Raw genomic sequence first — 13134 nt, 5'->3', positions numbered from 1 at the left:
TTGAATTGAATAATAAGAATAAATTCAATTCCCACTTTTTTACATTTTTAATTCAGCTTAGTTTATTAACGGCTTTTTGAAACTTTCAGTTGAAAGTTTCAAAAAAGGATACATTTCTGAAACAGCACATTGCTAGATACGACCAGTACCAAAATATTTACACTGGTAAAAATTTTGAAACTTTAATTGATTGTTGAAGAAAGTTGCGATAAACTTGAAGCTTTCGAAAATGCTACAACTAATACGATAATCTCTAAACAAAGGAAATTATAAAGAAAATTGAAATACTATGAAAAACTTTAAATATTCCTTAATGTAAAGTACAATCAAATATTTGCGATACTTGAAGACGCTTTCGAAAATATTATCCGGTGCCAAATACATCACGCTTCTTATGATTGTTCTGTGGAGTAATCATTACGCCATTATAATCAAGGAGCATCAAGTGTTTTAGCCATTATTTGTGTACAGTTGCTTCAAAATCGTTTCTTATTTGAATTTCTTCGGGGCTTCTGCGATTTTTTCGATCGATAGTTTTTATCCATAGATAATAGCATAGGAAACATTCTTCGAAAAATTCTTATAAGCACAATCGAGATTCAAATAAAAGAAGATCTTGAAGTTGCTCTACAAACATTATTACTTAAGCACTTGATACTCACTGATGATGGTGAACAGAGAAAGCTAATCTAAAAGGCTGATATCGGTCAGTAGTGGAAAAAACATGAAAACTAGGACGGCCCTTGTTTTTTAAAATAAAATTTGGTTTTCTCGCCCCCTAGTTTTATTCGAATAACTAAAAAATTGTCTCCAAACTTGAGTGAAATCGGTTGATATTAACCCGTACTCACAAAACCATGCAGTTTTTCATAAAGGGTAATTTCTTCTTATTTTATGTCCTAACACCTACGCTTTAGTTTCACTAAATCCATATCCGATATCGTAAAGACACCTTAATGACATGGACATAGGATGTCCACTTTGTGCGCACTGGGTACCATTTTGGGCGGAGATCTTTTCCAAGAAATGTTCTTTTTTTTGTAATTGAAAATGGTTTTTATTGTGCCTGAAACCGGAAGACCAGCGTACACAATAGTCAGACTGTTCAACAGTTCATCGTGTTAGAGGTATAGTGGATCAAGCGAAACCGGCTCGTTTGACGGTCGCAGTTATTGCGACCATCGTCATGTGTATGGATATTCAGTGAAAGATTTAAACGTTAAATATGGTACAAAAATAACTTGTGATATATGTTTGACAAATTATACTCAATTTATAAAATTATAGTAAATTACTAAATTAAACATTAAAATTCTTCTTTCAGACTAGCAACTTTTAATTCACTAAGCTCTATGGAAAAAGCATTTTCAGAAACAGAAAAAGAAGATCTCTATAATAATATCAGATTAAGTGCAAGGGCTGCTGTCCTATTCAGATGGACAGTAGAATTAGAACCAGACATTAAAGACGTCGTATGTGAGATAAGTTATATCCAGAAAGAAAACAATCGATTAAGAAGATGCATAAATGCTATTGATTTGGTCCAATACATGAATAATGATATAAAGAAAATTAGGTGCCTAAAAATGGAACCAGACCTTATTCGAGATTCAGTAGACGAGAAAATAATCATGGTATTGATAAAAAATATTTTACATTTGTTCATTAAGGGGATAGGGTACCTTGGAGGCAAAAAAAATCGAATTTTTGTACGTTAGATTTTATCAAAGTATACCATTTCAAAAGTATAATATTTCAAAAGTAATTTTTTTCAATCTTTTTCTAGTTTAAAAAATTTAAAAGTGTTTTTCTCGAAACCAAGTTTTTAAAACGAGGCCCGCGATTTTTCAAAAACGGTTCTTTCGATCTTTCCCAAATTTTAACCAGTTATTCTAGAAATTATTTCACGAGGATTGAACGATCTTTTATTACTATTATGTGTTTTTATTAAACTTTTACTCGGGTAAACCCGGTTATACATTATAGCCACGGACTAAGTCAAGTGACTGATGAGATTAGAATGTCATAAGCTAATTCAAATAATTTAATACGATGGTTGAAACCTCCTGCGATGATGCTGTAGGTATAAAATTATCAGCGGCCACGAGCATTGGAGGTGACAACAGTCACATCTGGATGTTTTCTTAGAGCTACCATCTGCCACTCCACGGGATTTTAGTCGCTCAATTCCTAATGATCAAGAAAGTTTCTTACAATGCGACCGGCGTTTAATAAAACCGCCTTCTGAGCTGCTGCCAATACCCTAATGACTCCTAAATGTTTAAGATGTTCAGTGCATCTTGCGTGCACATTGCCTGTAGCCGAAATCACAATGGAATGAATAGATGCATGATTCACATTCCTACATTATGGTCTTCACTTCATGCCTTAACTCGCTATACTTGTAGATCTTGGTTGTATAGGTTGACTGCAAATTTCGGTTAAGCGGACAAGCAGTTTCGATGATGTAGACTCTTCCACTTTTTTTCTCGCATCACGATGTCAGGTCGATTTGCCCGGATGTAATGGTCCGTTTGGATAGTAACATCCCAATATAAGACGTAATCTTCGCTTTCTAAAACGGGCATTAGAATATAACTATAGAAGGGCATCCATTCTTTTAAGAGTCCTAAGTTTAGGGCAAGTTGTTGATGTATAATGCCCGCTTCATCATTATGTCTGTGCGTATATTCTCTCTGAGCCATTACGCGACAGCCAACAATAATGTGCTCGATGGATTCGTTGGTGTCTCCACATACTCGGCACCGATCAACCACGTCTTGATGTAACTCGTGTTTGCGATAATTCCTGGTGCTGACAACCTTGTCCTGTATTGCAATGACGAATCCTTCCGCCTCTGGATACAGAACACCCTTTCTTAGCCAAATATTAGATGCCTCACTATCCACTTCATTTTGATCTAACGTGTTGGAGTGCTCGCCATGGATGGCTTTCTGCCTCCATTGTATTTCTAATTCCTCTATGGTTTCTGTCCTGATATTCAAGGCCCCATCTGAGGACAAATTTAAGGGCGTGTATTCAAGATCTTCTTGACAGATGGTACTGTAAAGCACAACATTTCTTTTGCTGTTAAAATAGTCTCGCAACTGTATAACTTGTGACTAATACAGTTTCTAGACATCTACAGCGCCCCTACCCTCTAATTGTCGTGGTAGAACTACCCTTTCAATCGCTGAATTTCTGTGGTGCATTTGGTGCTTCATCATTTCTACGCGAACAATTCTGTTTAACTTTTCAAGGTCAGTGTTAGACCATTTTATGAGCCCGAAGGAGTACGTGAGGACAGGGATGGCATATGTGTTGATCGCCCTGATTTTGTTTGCCGAGTTGAGAAAACTCTTCATAATTAATCTGAGTCTCGTAGTGAAGGCAGTCGTTAGGCTTGTCTTAACTATCGTATGTCGAATACCCTTAGATTCAAGAATACCCAGATATTTATATGATTCAACTGCAGCCGTTGCCTTGATGTCATTTTCGAACTCGTTCTCTACAAATTTTGTAAAAAAATATTATTTTCAACTTTACGATCGTTCAAAACTTTTCTACAACTGTTTATTAAAAATGCCGTTCAACTTTTTTGATTTAAGATAATCCAGTGCTCTAGCATCAGGGGCCCCGTTTTGCGTCTTTTTTTCTTAGACTCTCCGGAGAATGACTGTAACTCGATAAATTGTCTATATCTTTACATGAAAAAATTATTAACCGAAGCTCAAATATGCGTCCATCGAATGCCATAACACGTGTGCTCATATAAATAAAAGTTTCTTGAACCAAAATTTACGAAAAATCTTTTTTTTTAACGTTAACCTACCCTATTTCCTTGAATAGTTTTTTTAAATAAAAATGTATTCACGAAATTAAAAATATAGGAGTTATGAAATCATCTAATCTTTTAGGTATCAGTCTGTTGTTATGGTATTTTAAATGTTCACAAACGATGTGCAGATCATTTAAGTTTACAACTTCAGGAATTGAAGGGAGCTAAAAAAAGATTAGAATGTGATTGGTCGAGAAAAGTAGAAGCTTATGGAATTGAGACAACCCGTCGAGGATTGAGAAACACTTCCTCCAACCGTTTGTGGAAATATGGATCTATCAGAATAACACAAGGGTAAAATTTTAGTCAAATTTAAATTATAAATACAACTGGAAACATAAATAAAAAATCAGTCCGTAAAGGGTTTCGTAGGCAAACCTACCAATGGCGGCGTCTAGTCGTCCCGAATTTCAGGACGACTAGCCGGAAATCAAGATAAATGCTAGTCATCCCGAAATTCAGTACGACTAGCCTATTTTTATCATTTGGCTAGTCGTCCCGAAAAGGATGCATTGCATAAAATTTATCGTTTTGACTAAACTAAAATTACCAAAAATGTTAATTATATCGAAATTCGGGACAATTAACATATTTTCAACATTTAGCCAATAGTTCTGCAAAATGCTAATAGTGCAATTATAGTTGATCAAATATAGTGATTTTCAGTCCTCGAGCCTCGCACTATTTTTCAGCCTTATCATCATTAAACTTTTATTTCAATATGATAGAAAACACTAATTCCTGTTAACCAATTTATACAGTACTAATCATGAAATAATCTTCGTTCCTGTAACTTATGTAATTACTTTGACTAGTCAAAGGGGTACCTCCCCACCCCATGAAGTGTTGTAAAAAGAGATTATTTCTGTGGCGAGTCACAGGGGTGCCTTCCCGCCCCCACGGGGCATTGGAAAAGGGGCACGTTTGTGATCTCATATTATTTCTGTGACCAGTCACAGGGGTACCTTCCCGCCCCTCATGGGGCGTTGGAAAGGGGGTAGGGGATGTGACCTTAAATTATTTCTGTGATCAGACACAAGGCCGCCTTTCTCCTTATCAGATATTGGAAAGGTTTATGGGTGTGATTTAAATTATTTCTAGAAGCAAGTCCTATTTTTGAAAATTCTAAACTTTTTACCAAAATATTTCTTATTTTCACAAAAAAAACTAAGACTTTTGGTGAATTTGTATTAGTAACTGAAATAAATAAAGAAAAATATAAAATTTTTATAGTTTTTACAAGCTTCAAATGATAAAAGTAAGATCCATTTGTCAATCGGGGCAGTTGAGAAATAAAATTATTATTGAAGAAAATCTTTTTTAATCATCTCAAATATGTGCCTAAGCTGCTTATCGCAATTTTTTCATTTTTAAACATAAATTCTTCAACTTCGTAAATGTTTGCTGCTTATCAATTTTACCCTTCAGAGTTCAAAGAGGGACGTAAACAATCAAATCAGTGTTGCCAACTCTTGATTCCCTTTTGTTTGTTGCCTATGTTATGTTACAAATTTCTAAGTTAATGACTTATTCTGCATCTCAACTTCCGTTCATTATCTTTTTCCACGTTAAAAGTATAAATGTTGTGTGTGAATTTATTCTCCAAATCCATTTTATTTTATTTGAAACATTTAGAGATTGTCATTAATGTATCGGTAAGGTAGAAAACTCTACCGGTGTTCGAACTTAACCTAAAAACCAAAGCAGTGCAAGTCACAAATGTAAATGCAAACGTGGATCTTCAATGCTTCAATGTCCCATCAGTAGGAGTAGTAATCAGTAGACCAGTGCGAGTCTACAGTAAACAATAATTGTAATAATCAAAATGTGGTACTATATCGTTTTTATTTCAAGTTTACTGTACTTATTATCAGGATTGAAAGGAGTTACTTGTCTTTCTCATTTTGGAGAAGACGAAACTTGTTATTCCTTCGCAGGAGGTACTGTATATCCTTCCAGCCAAAAACATGCTGGACATCAATTACAAACAACGAAAGCAGTTAGTAAGTTCATTCATATTTCATTTATAAATATCACGATATGTCTGTATAGCTTCTTTATTACCCCATACCTCTAAAACTAAGTTATTATCGTTAATTTTTAATATTGTTCTCTAAAGCTTGCGTCTCTTCATAATATTAATTTATTCATTGACCCTTCAAATTTATTTAAATGATTTTATTTTTATCATATATAGGTAACTGCTTTTAATCCTTGATCAAAAACCTCAACAATTTAATTAGGTATATTTTAATTGAATCAATTGCAAATTCATTATTTACATAGGCATAAGGCTATGATCAACTCTCCATAGTTGAATTAAAACAGAAGTAAAAAGAAAATTTTATTCCCAAATTATAAAAACAGGAAAATTTTCTGAAAAATTCGAAGTCCACCTGTTAATTTACATGCATTTATTGGCATTTGTTTACGACTGCCTGTACGAAAATAAAAGGCCGCTGATAAAAATTCCTGTGTTTTTTTCCTTGTTTGACGATTACTGCTTTTTTATTGCTACCATTGCCACGTATTTCAATGTGTTGTTTTATTTTTTTTTACAGGTAATTTTAATTTCGTGCCTGAATTGTTATGACCTGAATTCAAATTCTAGTCTCTCTTTCTTATCACAAATATCATATCTTGAAAAAAAAAACAGTTCTGTGTCCAGTATATTTGATTATAAGTTTTGTATATTTCTAAACTTAAAAAATTTAGTTGATTCAAGGTCTGCTAATTCAAGAACTGTCGTACTTACTGGCGATATTCCAATAAGAGTATATATTCATTCTATTAACACATAGATTGTGTAATTCATACAAGCTTATCCGAATAGTAGAAATTTTTTTTCGACAGATTTTAAAAACCGTTTGAATGATAAAATATTTAACATTATGAAGTATTATAGAATAATGAGGTTTCTAATAATCGTAAACATGATTTATAAATCGATTTCCTTTTCCATAATTACAGTTGGAAAACATGCACCATTTTGGGAAGGGACTGCAGTCGTCAATGGAGAATTTCACGATATTAAGTTATCCGACTTCCATGGAAAGTACTTGGTATTTTTCTTCTATCCACTAGATTTGTAAGTTCAATTTTACTATACTTCATAGTTCATTCTATGCAATACTTCTAAGCAGGAATTATATTTTTTGTTGAGAATTTATATACTATTTTTCTTTGGAAATACAGCTAATTGGTTGAACATTCATGTACTATTTAGTAGAAAGTTCAACTATCTGCTTTAAAAGCAACTTATTCGTTAAAAATTCATATTTCCGGTTTGAAAATTTAACTGTTTTGTAGAAAATTCTTCTTTTTGGTTTGAAAATTCTACAATTTAGTGGAAATTTTGTTCTTTCTTGGTTCAAAATTCGGCTTTTTCATTTCAAAATGTATCTCTTTTGATAACTAAATCTCTTCTTTTATTGTTCGGAAATTAAACTCTTTTGGTTAAATTTAACTGTGTTTGATTATTGAAATCTTTCTTGGTTGAAACAATATCATAAATTATATTTTTCGTATAGAATTCATTTATTTTGGTTGAAAATTCATGTATTCAAAAAAAAATCATCTATTTTGCTTTAAAGTTAAACTATGCAGTAGGTTGAAAATTACCGAACTTTTTTCATGAAAATTCAACTCTTTTTTTTTAATTCTGTTTGAATATGTTTTTGTAATTCCTTGGCATTTTGAAGGACTTTGAAAAAAGTTTGAAGGAATTTCAAAAGATTTTAAAGGATTTGAAATATTTTAGGATATTTAAAAAAATTCCCAAGCGTTTTCAAAAGCTTTAAACAATTTCAGGGGATTTACAAGGGGCTTCCTAATTTTAAGAGATTTAAACAAATTTGCATGTGATTTTAAAGAATTTCGGAAGTTATGGAAGGATTTTACAGGAACTATAAGGTTTTAAGATTTCCTAAGGGTTTCAATGATTTTAAGAGGTTTTAAAAGCCCCCAAGGTATTTCAATAAATTTGTCAGGATTTCTGGAAATATCATCAAATTTCATAAAACTTCACTGGATATTATAATATTTAAATGTTTCAAAAGAATTTCCAAAAAAATTTCCAAAGAATTTATTCTCAAGATGTCAGGGATTTTGTAGGGTTTCAAAGATATCAAGAGATTTAAAAATATTTGTTGCAATTCACTCGGAATTGTGCCGGAATTCTTCTAAATTTTACTCAATTCAATAGATTTTCAAAAAGTTTTTATTTAATTGATCTTGAAGTCCTTAAAACTCACCTAAAATTCTAAGGCTTCATAAAATTCTTTTAAATTCTCTTAAATTTTTCTAAACTCATTTTAAACTTACTCAATTAAATTAATTTTTTCATATTTTTGATTTGCTTTGAATTCACTTGAATGCCTTTTAAATTCAGTTTGATTTTTTATGAATTTGATCTAATTCTTATCTCCTCTAAATTCCTTAAATTCACTCAAATTCTGTTGTAATGAATGGAATTTTATCGATTTTAAAATGTTTTCAAATTCATTTGAACTCGTTTGCATTTAAGTTGAATTGTTTTGTAGTCATTAGTCACTTCTTTGGTTAGGAATTAGTAGAGTTTCAAACATTTGAAGAGATTTTTATTTTTTTAATTCACCCTGAATGCTTTTGAAGTCTTTGAGATTTTTGTAATTTACTTGAATTCTTCTAAATTTACTCAATTCTATTAAATTCAATATATTTTATGAATTTTAAAAATTGTTATTTCACTCATCCTAAATTCTTTTAACCTCTTCTCGAATTCTTACACATTGCATACATTTTTTTTTAAATTCCCTTCCATTTTTCTGATCTCGTTTCAAACTTACTGAATTCAATTAAGTCATTTGATTTCTTTTAATTCACATTGAATCTTTGTGAATTTCATCGAATTCTTCTCTTTTATCTTAAATTCCTATAAGCGTGACAAAAAATACCATTTGGATCCTATATTTTATTACATATGGACTATGAAGCTTGCATTGGTTTTTATTTTTTACATTTTAATTTATTTTAAATTATTTTTAATAAATTTTTATTTTCTTAATAAAATTATTATTATTGTTCATTTAATTGTTCGATTTAATGTTGAAAGCGTTTGTCCAGATTAAACTTATTAGATTTATTACTAACCAATCAAAAAATGGAAAATTTTTTTAATTTACTGATCAAAATATGGTGCAGGGAATAAATTTGTCTACTAATTTCTGATCTTTTGTCGTTCAGCTTATTATTTATAATGACGGAATTTGGAAGGAAAAAAGTTTCTGGTAAATTCTCAATTTTTTCTCTGATTCAAAAATTATTAATGCGTTGTTTGAAATGAATAATTGTTTAAATGTTATTTATACTTCAGAAAACTAATTTAAAAAAATAAAAACTAGAATTATAAAATTAAAAGTTTCAATTTAGCACTCTGAAATTTCAACAAATTTCAGGCCTTCTATTTTAATTGACTCAATTTAAAATTGGTTTGTTTTAAATATTTAAATTATGACGGCTCATTTTTAATAAACAATCAATTTTTTAATTTCACATAGAATTTGTTAAAAATGGAATATTTTAGACAGAAACAATAGTTGGCAGGATTTAAATTGAATAAAAGCTTTCAATTATGAATCTTTAAAATTTAATTATATAAAAATTAAAAATAGTTTATTAAGTTTTAATCGGACGTTTGCATTTATTTCAATTAGTTCCATTTTTAACATTTAAATCTGTTTAAATTTGATTTAAAAATCTTTAGTTAATTTATATTAACAGTTGATCGACTTCAAACATTTGCGATAAAACATGTTTAATATAAAATGCTTTGAAGTGTGTGTACTTGTTTAAATCTTCAAAACTGCGTTTGAAATGATAATGAAGCATCGTAAACTGAATAATTTTATGATTGAAAAAATTCGCAATTGAACTTAACATTAGAAATTCATTACATTAGAAACATTAGAAAATTTTTCCAAATTTTACTTTTAAAGTTTTTAATCATGTTAGTGGTCATTATAGTAATTTTTTTTACTATTTTTCATCAACGCATGTTTCGCTTTGAGTGATCAAGTTGAAGAGCGAATATTTCATTTTTAAATTTGTTGCCACAAGTTCAACAATAATAGTAAAATGAAACATATATTAAATGAAATAGCAATAACTTGTTAATAGTAAAATTAACTTTTTTCAAACCATTTCTTCCAATGTACACTACCGACAAGAAATATGGGAATACCTTCTACCTGGGTGTTGTTAGTTGCATAAAATCATCTAATTTTGGTAATTAAACCAATTATTTTACTTATGTTTGTGCAAAAAAGTTTAAATATAACATTTTCGATGGCTTATTTTTAATATAAGTTACTAAGAATTGTAAGCGTCGTTTTGACAAAACTGTGCTGGTTTTCCCTTGGGGTTATGCCAAGATGCTTTCGCTTTCCATTTCAAGCTATTTTCTGATAAAAGAATATTAACAATGTAACATAATCCGGGAATTTGAAAATTAAATTTCGCTAGAAACCCTGAATATATTGCTCTTCCAATTGCAAATTTATTACAAAATATCACATTTTTTATTGTACCACAAGGATATTTTCAGACATAACTTGTACTAATTCTAATACGAATTAACAATAAATCCTTTTTCACTACCAGAAAGTCATAATTATACACTTAAAAATTTCTACAATAGCTATTCACTTTGACAAATTGAATTAAATAGTTATGATTACTGAATATTTCATTAATTTCATTCACATGGCAAAATCATGGGTAGATTTAATAATTGAACGGAAGTTTGAAGCAATTTGACTTCATTTTTGGTGTTCCATTACGCTGGTACCCCTGTTGTCATTTAAATATCGAATCAGTCGGTTTCCCACCAAATTGGGATCTCATGCAACGTTGCCATATTGCACGTCAGTTTTTGCTAACAACTTGAATTAAATTAATTAAATAATATTATGTATTAATCGTTGGTGAGACATCACATTATTAATTTGTATGACTTTTAGAAAGAACTTTCTACACTTTCATAAGTTTTCTGATTAAATATTTATATGATTCTTCTATATTCGGTCCATAAGACATAATCTTTTCTTTTTAAAGCTTATATTGTCTACACAAGGTAGTAAGAAATTCTGATATTTTGTAAAGTTCCGCTGAATTATTACAAGTTTAACATATTTACAGAGAAATCTTACATTGGAATAAATGCATCTTTTTTCCTTAAGGGCATGTGATACTTCGTCGTGTAGTCAATCGGGTACAGTTCCCCCGGTTTTTTCCACAAAAATGAAAATTTTTTAAAACTGAATTCGGAGATGCTATAAAATATCATAACGGACGTCCCCGGACTCTTTTTTGAGGGATAATAACAAAAAAAATTATTGTGCTAAATAGAAATTTTATGCATTATTTTAGGGTTACGTCGTTTTTCATCCCTGCCTTTCCGATAATTATGAAATTATTTATGAAATAAATTTTTTCAATTGCCTGCAAACAAGGTTAGTTCCGGGAATTAGTTACTATGTTTATTTGCAAGTCCAAAGTTTTTGGCCAAAAATATTGTGTAGTTTGGAAGTAACGCTCGAGTAAATGGAAAAGCCGGGGGAATCTAACACTGAAAAATCGATACTAATGCCTAAACGCTATGCAAATTAATCACATTTTGCTAAATTAAAACTTTCTTGAATTAACATACAAAAGAAGTGTGTGGGGACGTCCGTTAGCATGTTCGGTATCATTTCCCAAATTGTTTAGACAAAATATTTATTATTCTAGGAAAAAAGCCGTAGGAACCTATAACTGGTAAAATCGACAATTTTCTAAGTAACACATGCCCTAAACTAGAATTTATTTTTTTATCTATAGTACCTTCGTATGCCCCACTGAAATATTGGCATTCTCTGATCGAGTGGAAGAATTCAAAAGACTGAATACGGAAGTCGTAGCAGCTTCTGTGGACTCTCATTTTACTCATCTAGCCTGGATTAACACACCACGAAAAGAAGGCGGATTAGACAAAATAAAAATCCCCTTGCTTTCAGATCTCACGCACAAAATAGCTAAGGATTATGGAGTTTATTTAGAAGATTTAGGACACACACTTCGGTAATTAAAATAATATTTATTTTGTGTTATCAACATAAATTCTTCTTAATTATTTTGTAGTATATAAGAATTCAAAAATCATTTTTTTTTTCATTTCAGTGCGTTGTTTATTATTGATGGCAAGGGTGTTTTGCGACAAATTACGATGAATGATCTTCCTGTTGGAAGATCTGTTGATGAAACATTGAGATTAGTTCAAGCATTCCAGTATACAGACGAGCATGGGGAAGTTTGCCCTGCAGGGTGGAAACCTGGCCAGGATACTGTGAGTATTTTTACACTATTATTTTTCTTCATATAACTTTTCAATAAAAATCACAAAACCATCGAATATGGCACACAATTTAATCATATTTCTTTCTTTTTATTTTTTCAGATAATTCCAAACCCGATAGATAAGAAAAAGTTCTTTGCAAAGAACGAGATCTGAAATTTGTATTGTACTTTTATATTTTCTACGAATCAGCGAGAGTGAACCAGTGAACTCTAAAATAAGATTATTTTTTATATGTTTCACATTGGATATGCATAATTCTTAATCAATGACAATCATTTACATTTTGTAAAAATTGTATTTATCTTCCTACAGTTTTAAAACACGTATTGAGTTTGATTTGAAAGTGATTATTATTCTTATTTTGTGAACAAAATAAATAATAAATTAGAGTATTTTTAAAAAAGTGTCTTTTTAAATCGAAAACCCTTATAACAAAATATTATAGGAAATTCAACGGATTTCCTTACAAAATCACGATTATAGAATATTATTATAGGATATAGTAAAGGAACTGTAAATAAATTATTTATTTTGGTACACTCATATGAAAGTGCACAAAAATAATAATTTTTTTAAACACATATTTTAAAAAAATGATTATAAGATTTATTTTTTATCATGCTAAACCTGCTCCTTAAAATCTGATTAATTCTTATAAATATGCAGATTTTTATGCAACTTTATATGAGTGGCCTAAATAATTTATTGTTTATCTCAATATTACAATAATTCTTGCAATAAATTTCACTATTATTTATTCCTATATTAATATAATAATTTACTATAATCGTGGAAAAATGATAGGAAACAAATTGTATAAGAAATTAAATCAGCATTAAAGAAAGTATTCAAATATTTAGAGAATTATTTAGAAAGTTGTAAATAAATTATTTATTTTGGGCATATTAAATATGCATATTTG

General features: G+C 30.2%; 1 protein-coding gene across 1 annotated transcript; it reads left to right on the top strand.

Annotated features, from left to right (window-relative positions):
- The first annotated feature begins 5416 nt into the window (after positions 1-5416).
- LOC117177881 (peroxiredoxin-2) lies at positions 5417-12615 on the top strand. Its single transcript, XM_033368939.1, has 5 exons — positions 5417-5841; positions 6809-6926; positions 11696-11935; positions 12035-12200; positions 12312-12615. The coding sequence occupies exons 1-5, from the start codon at positions 5664-5666 to the stop codon at positions 12363-12365; spliced, it is 756 nt and encodes a 251-aa protein (XP_033224830.1). The 5' UTR covers positions 5417-5663; the 3' UTR covers positions 12366-12615.
- Positions 12616-13134: the final 519 nt, after the last annotated feature.

The sequence above is a fragment of the Belonocnema kinseyi genome, chromosome 8 (genome assembly GCF_010883055.1).
Source record: "Belonocnema kinseyi isolate 2016_QV_RU_SX_M_011 chromosome 8, B_treatae_v1, whole genome shotgun sequence".
Lineage (NCBI taxonomy): Eukaryota > Metazoa > Arthropoda > Insecta > Hymenoptera > Cynipidae > Belonocnema > Belonocnema kinseyi.
This window is presented reverse-complemented; position numbering and strand designations above follow the sequence as displayed.

What these genes read in the sequence shown, in the direction of transcription:
- LOC117177881 (XM_033368939.1), top strand. Translation starts at nt 5,664, where the DNA reads ATGTGGTACTATATCGTTTTTATTTCAAGTTTACTGTACTTATTATCA. An exon ending in TTCTTCTATCCACTAGATTT is followed by an intron (nt 6,927 to 11,695) that starts GTAAGTTCAATT and finishes TTTTATCTATAG; the next exon opens with TACCTTCGTATGCCCCACTG. An exon ending in GGAAACCTGGCCAGGATACT is followed by an intron (nt 12,201 to 12,311) that starts GTGAGTATTTTT and finishes TTATTTTTTCAG; the next exon opens with ATAATTCCAAACCCGATAGA.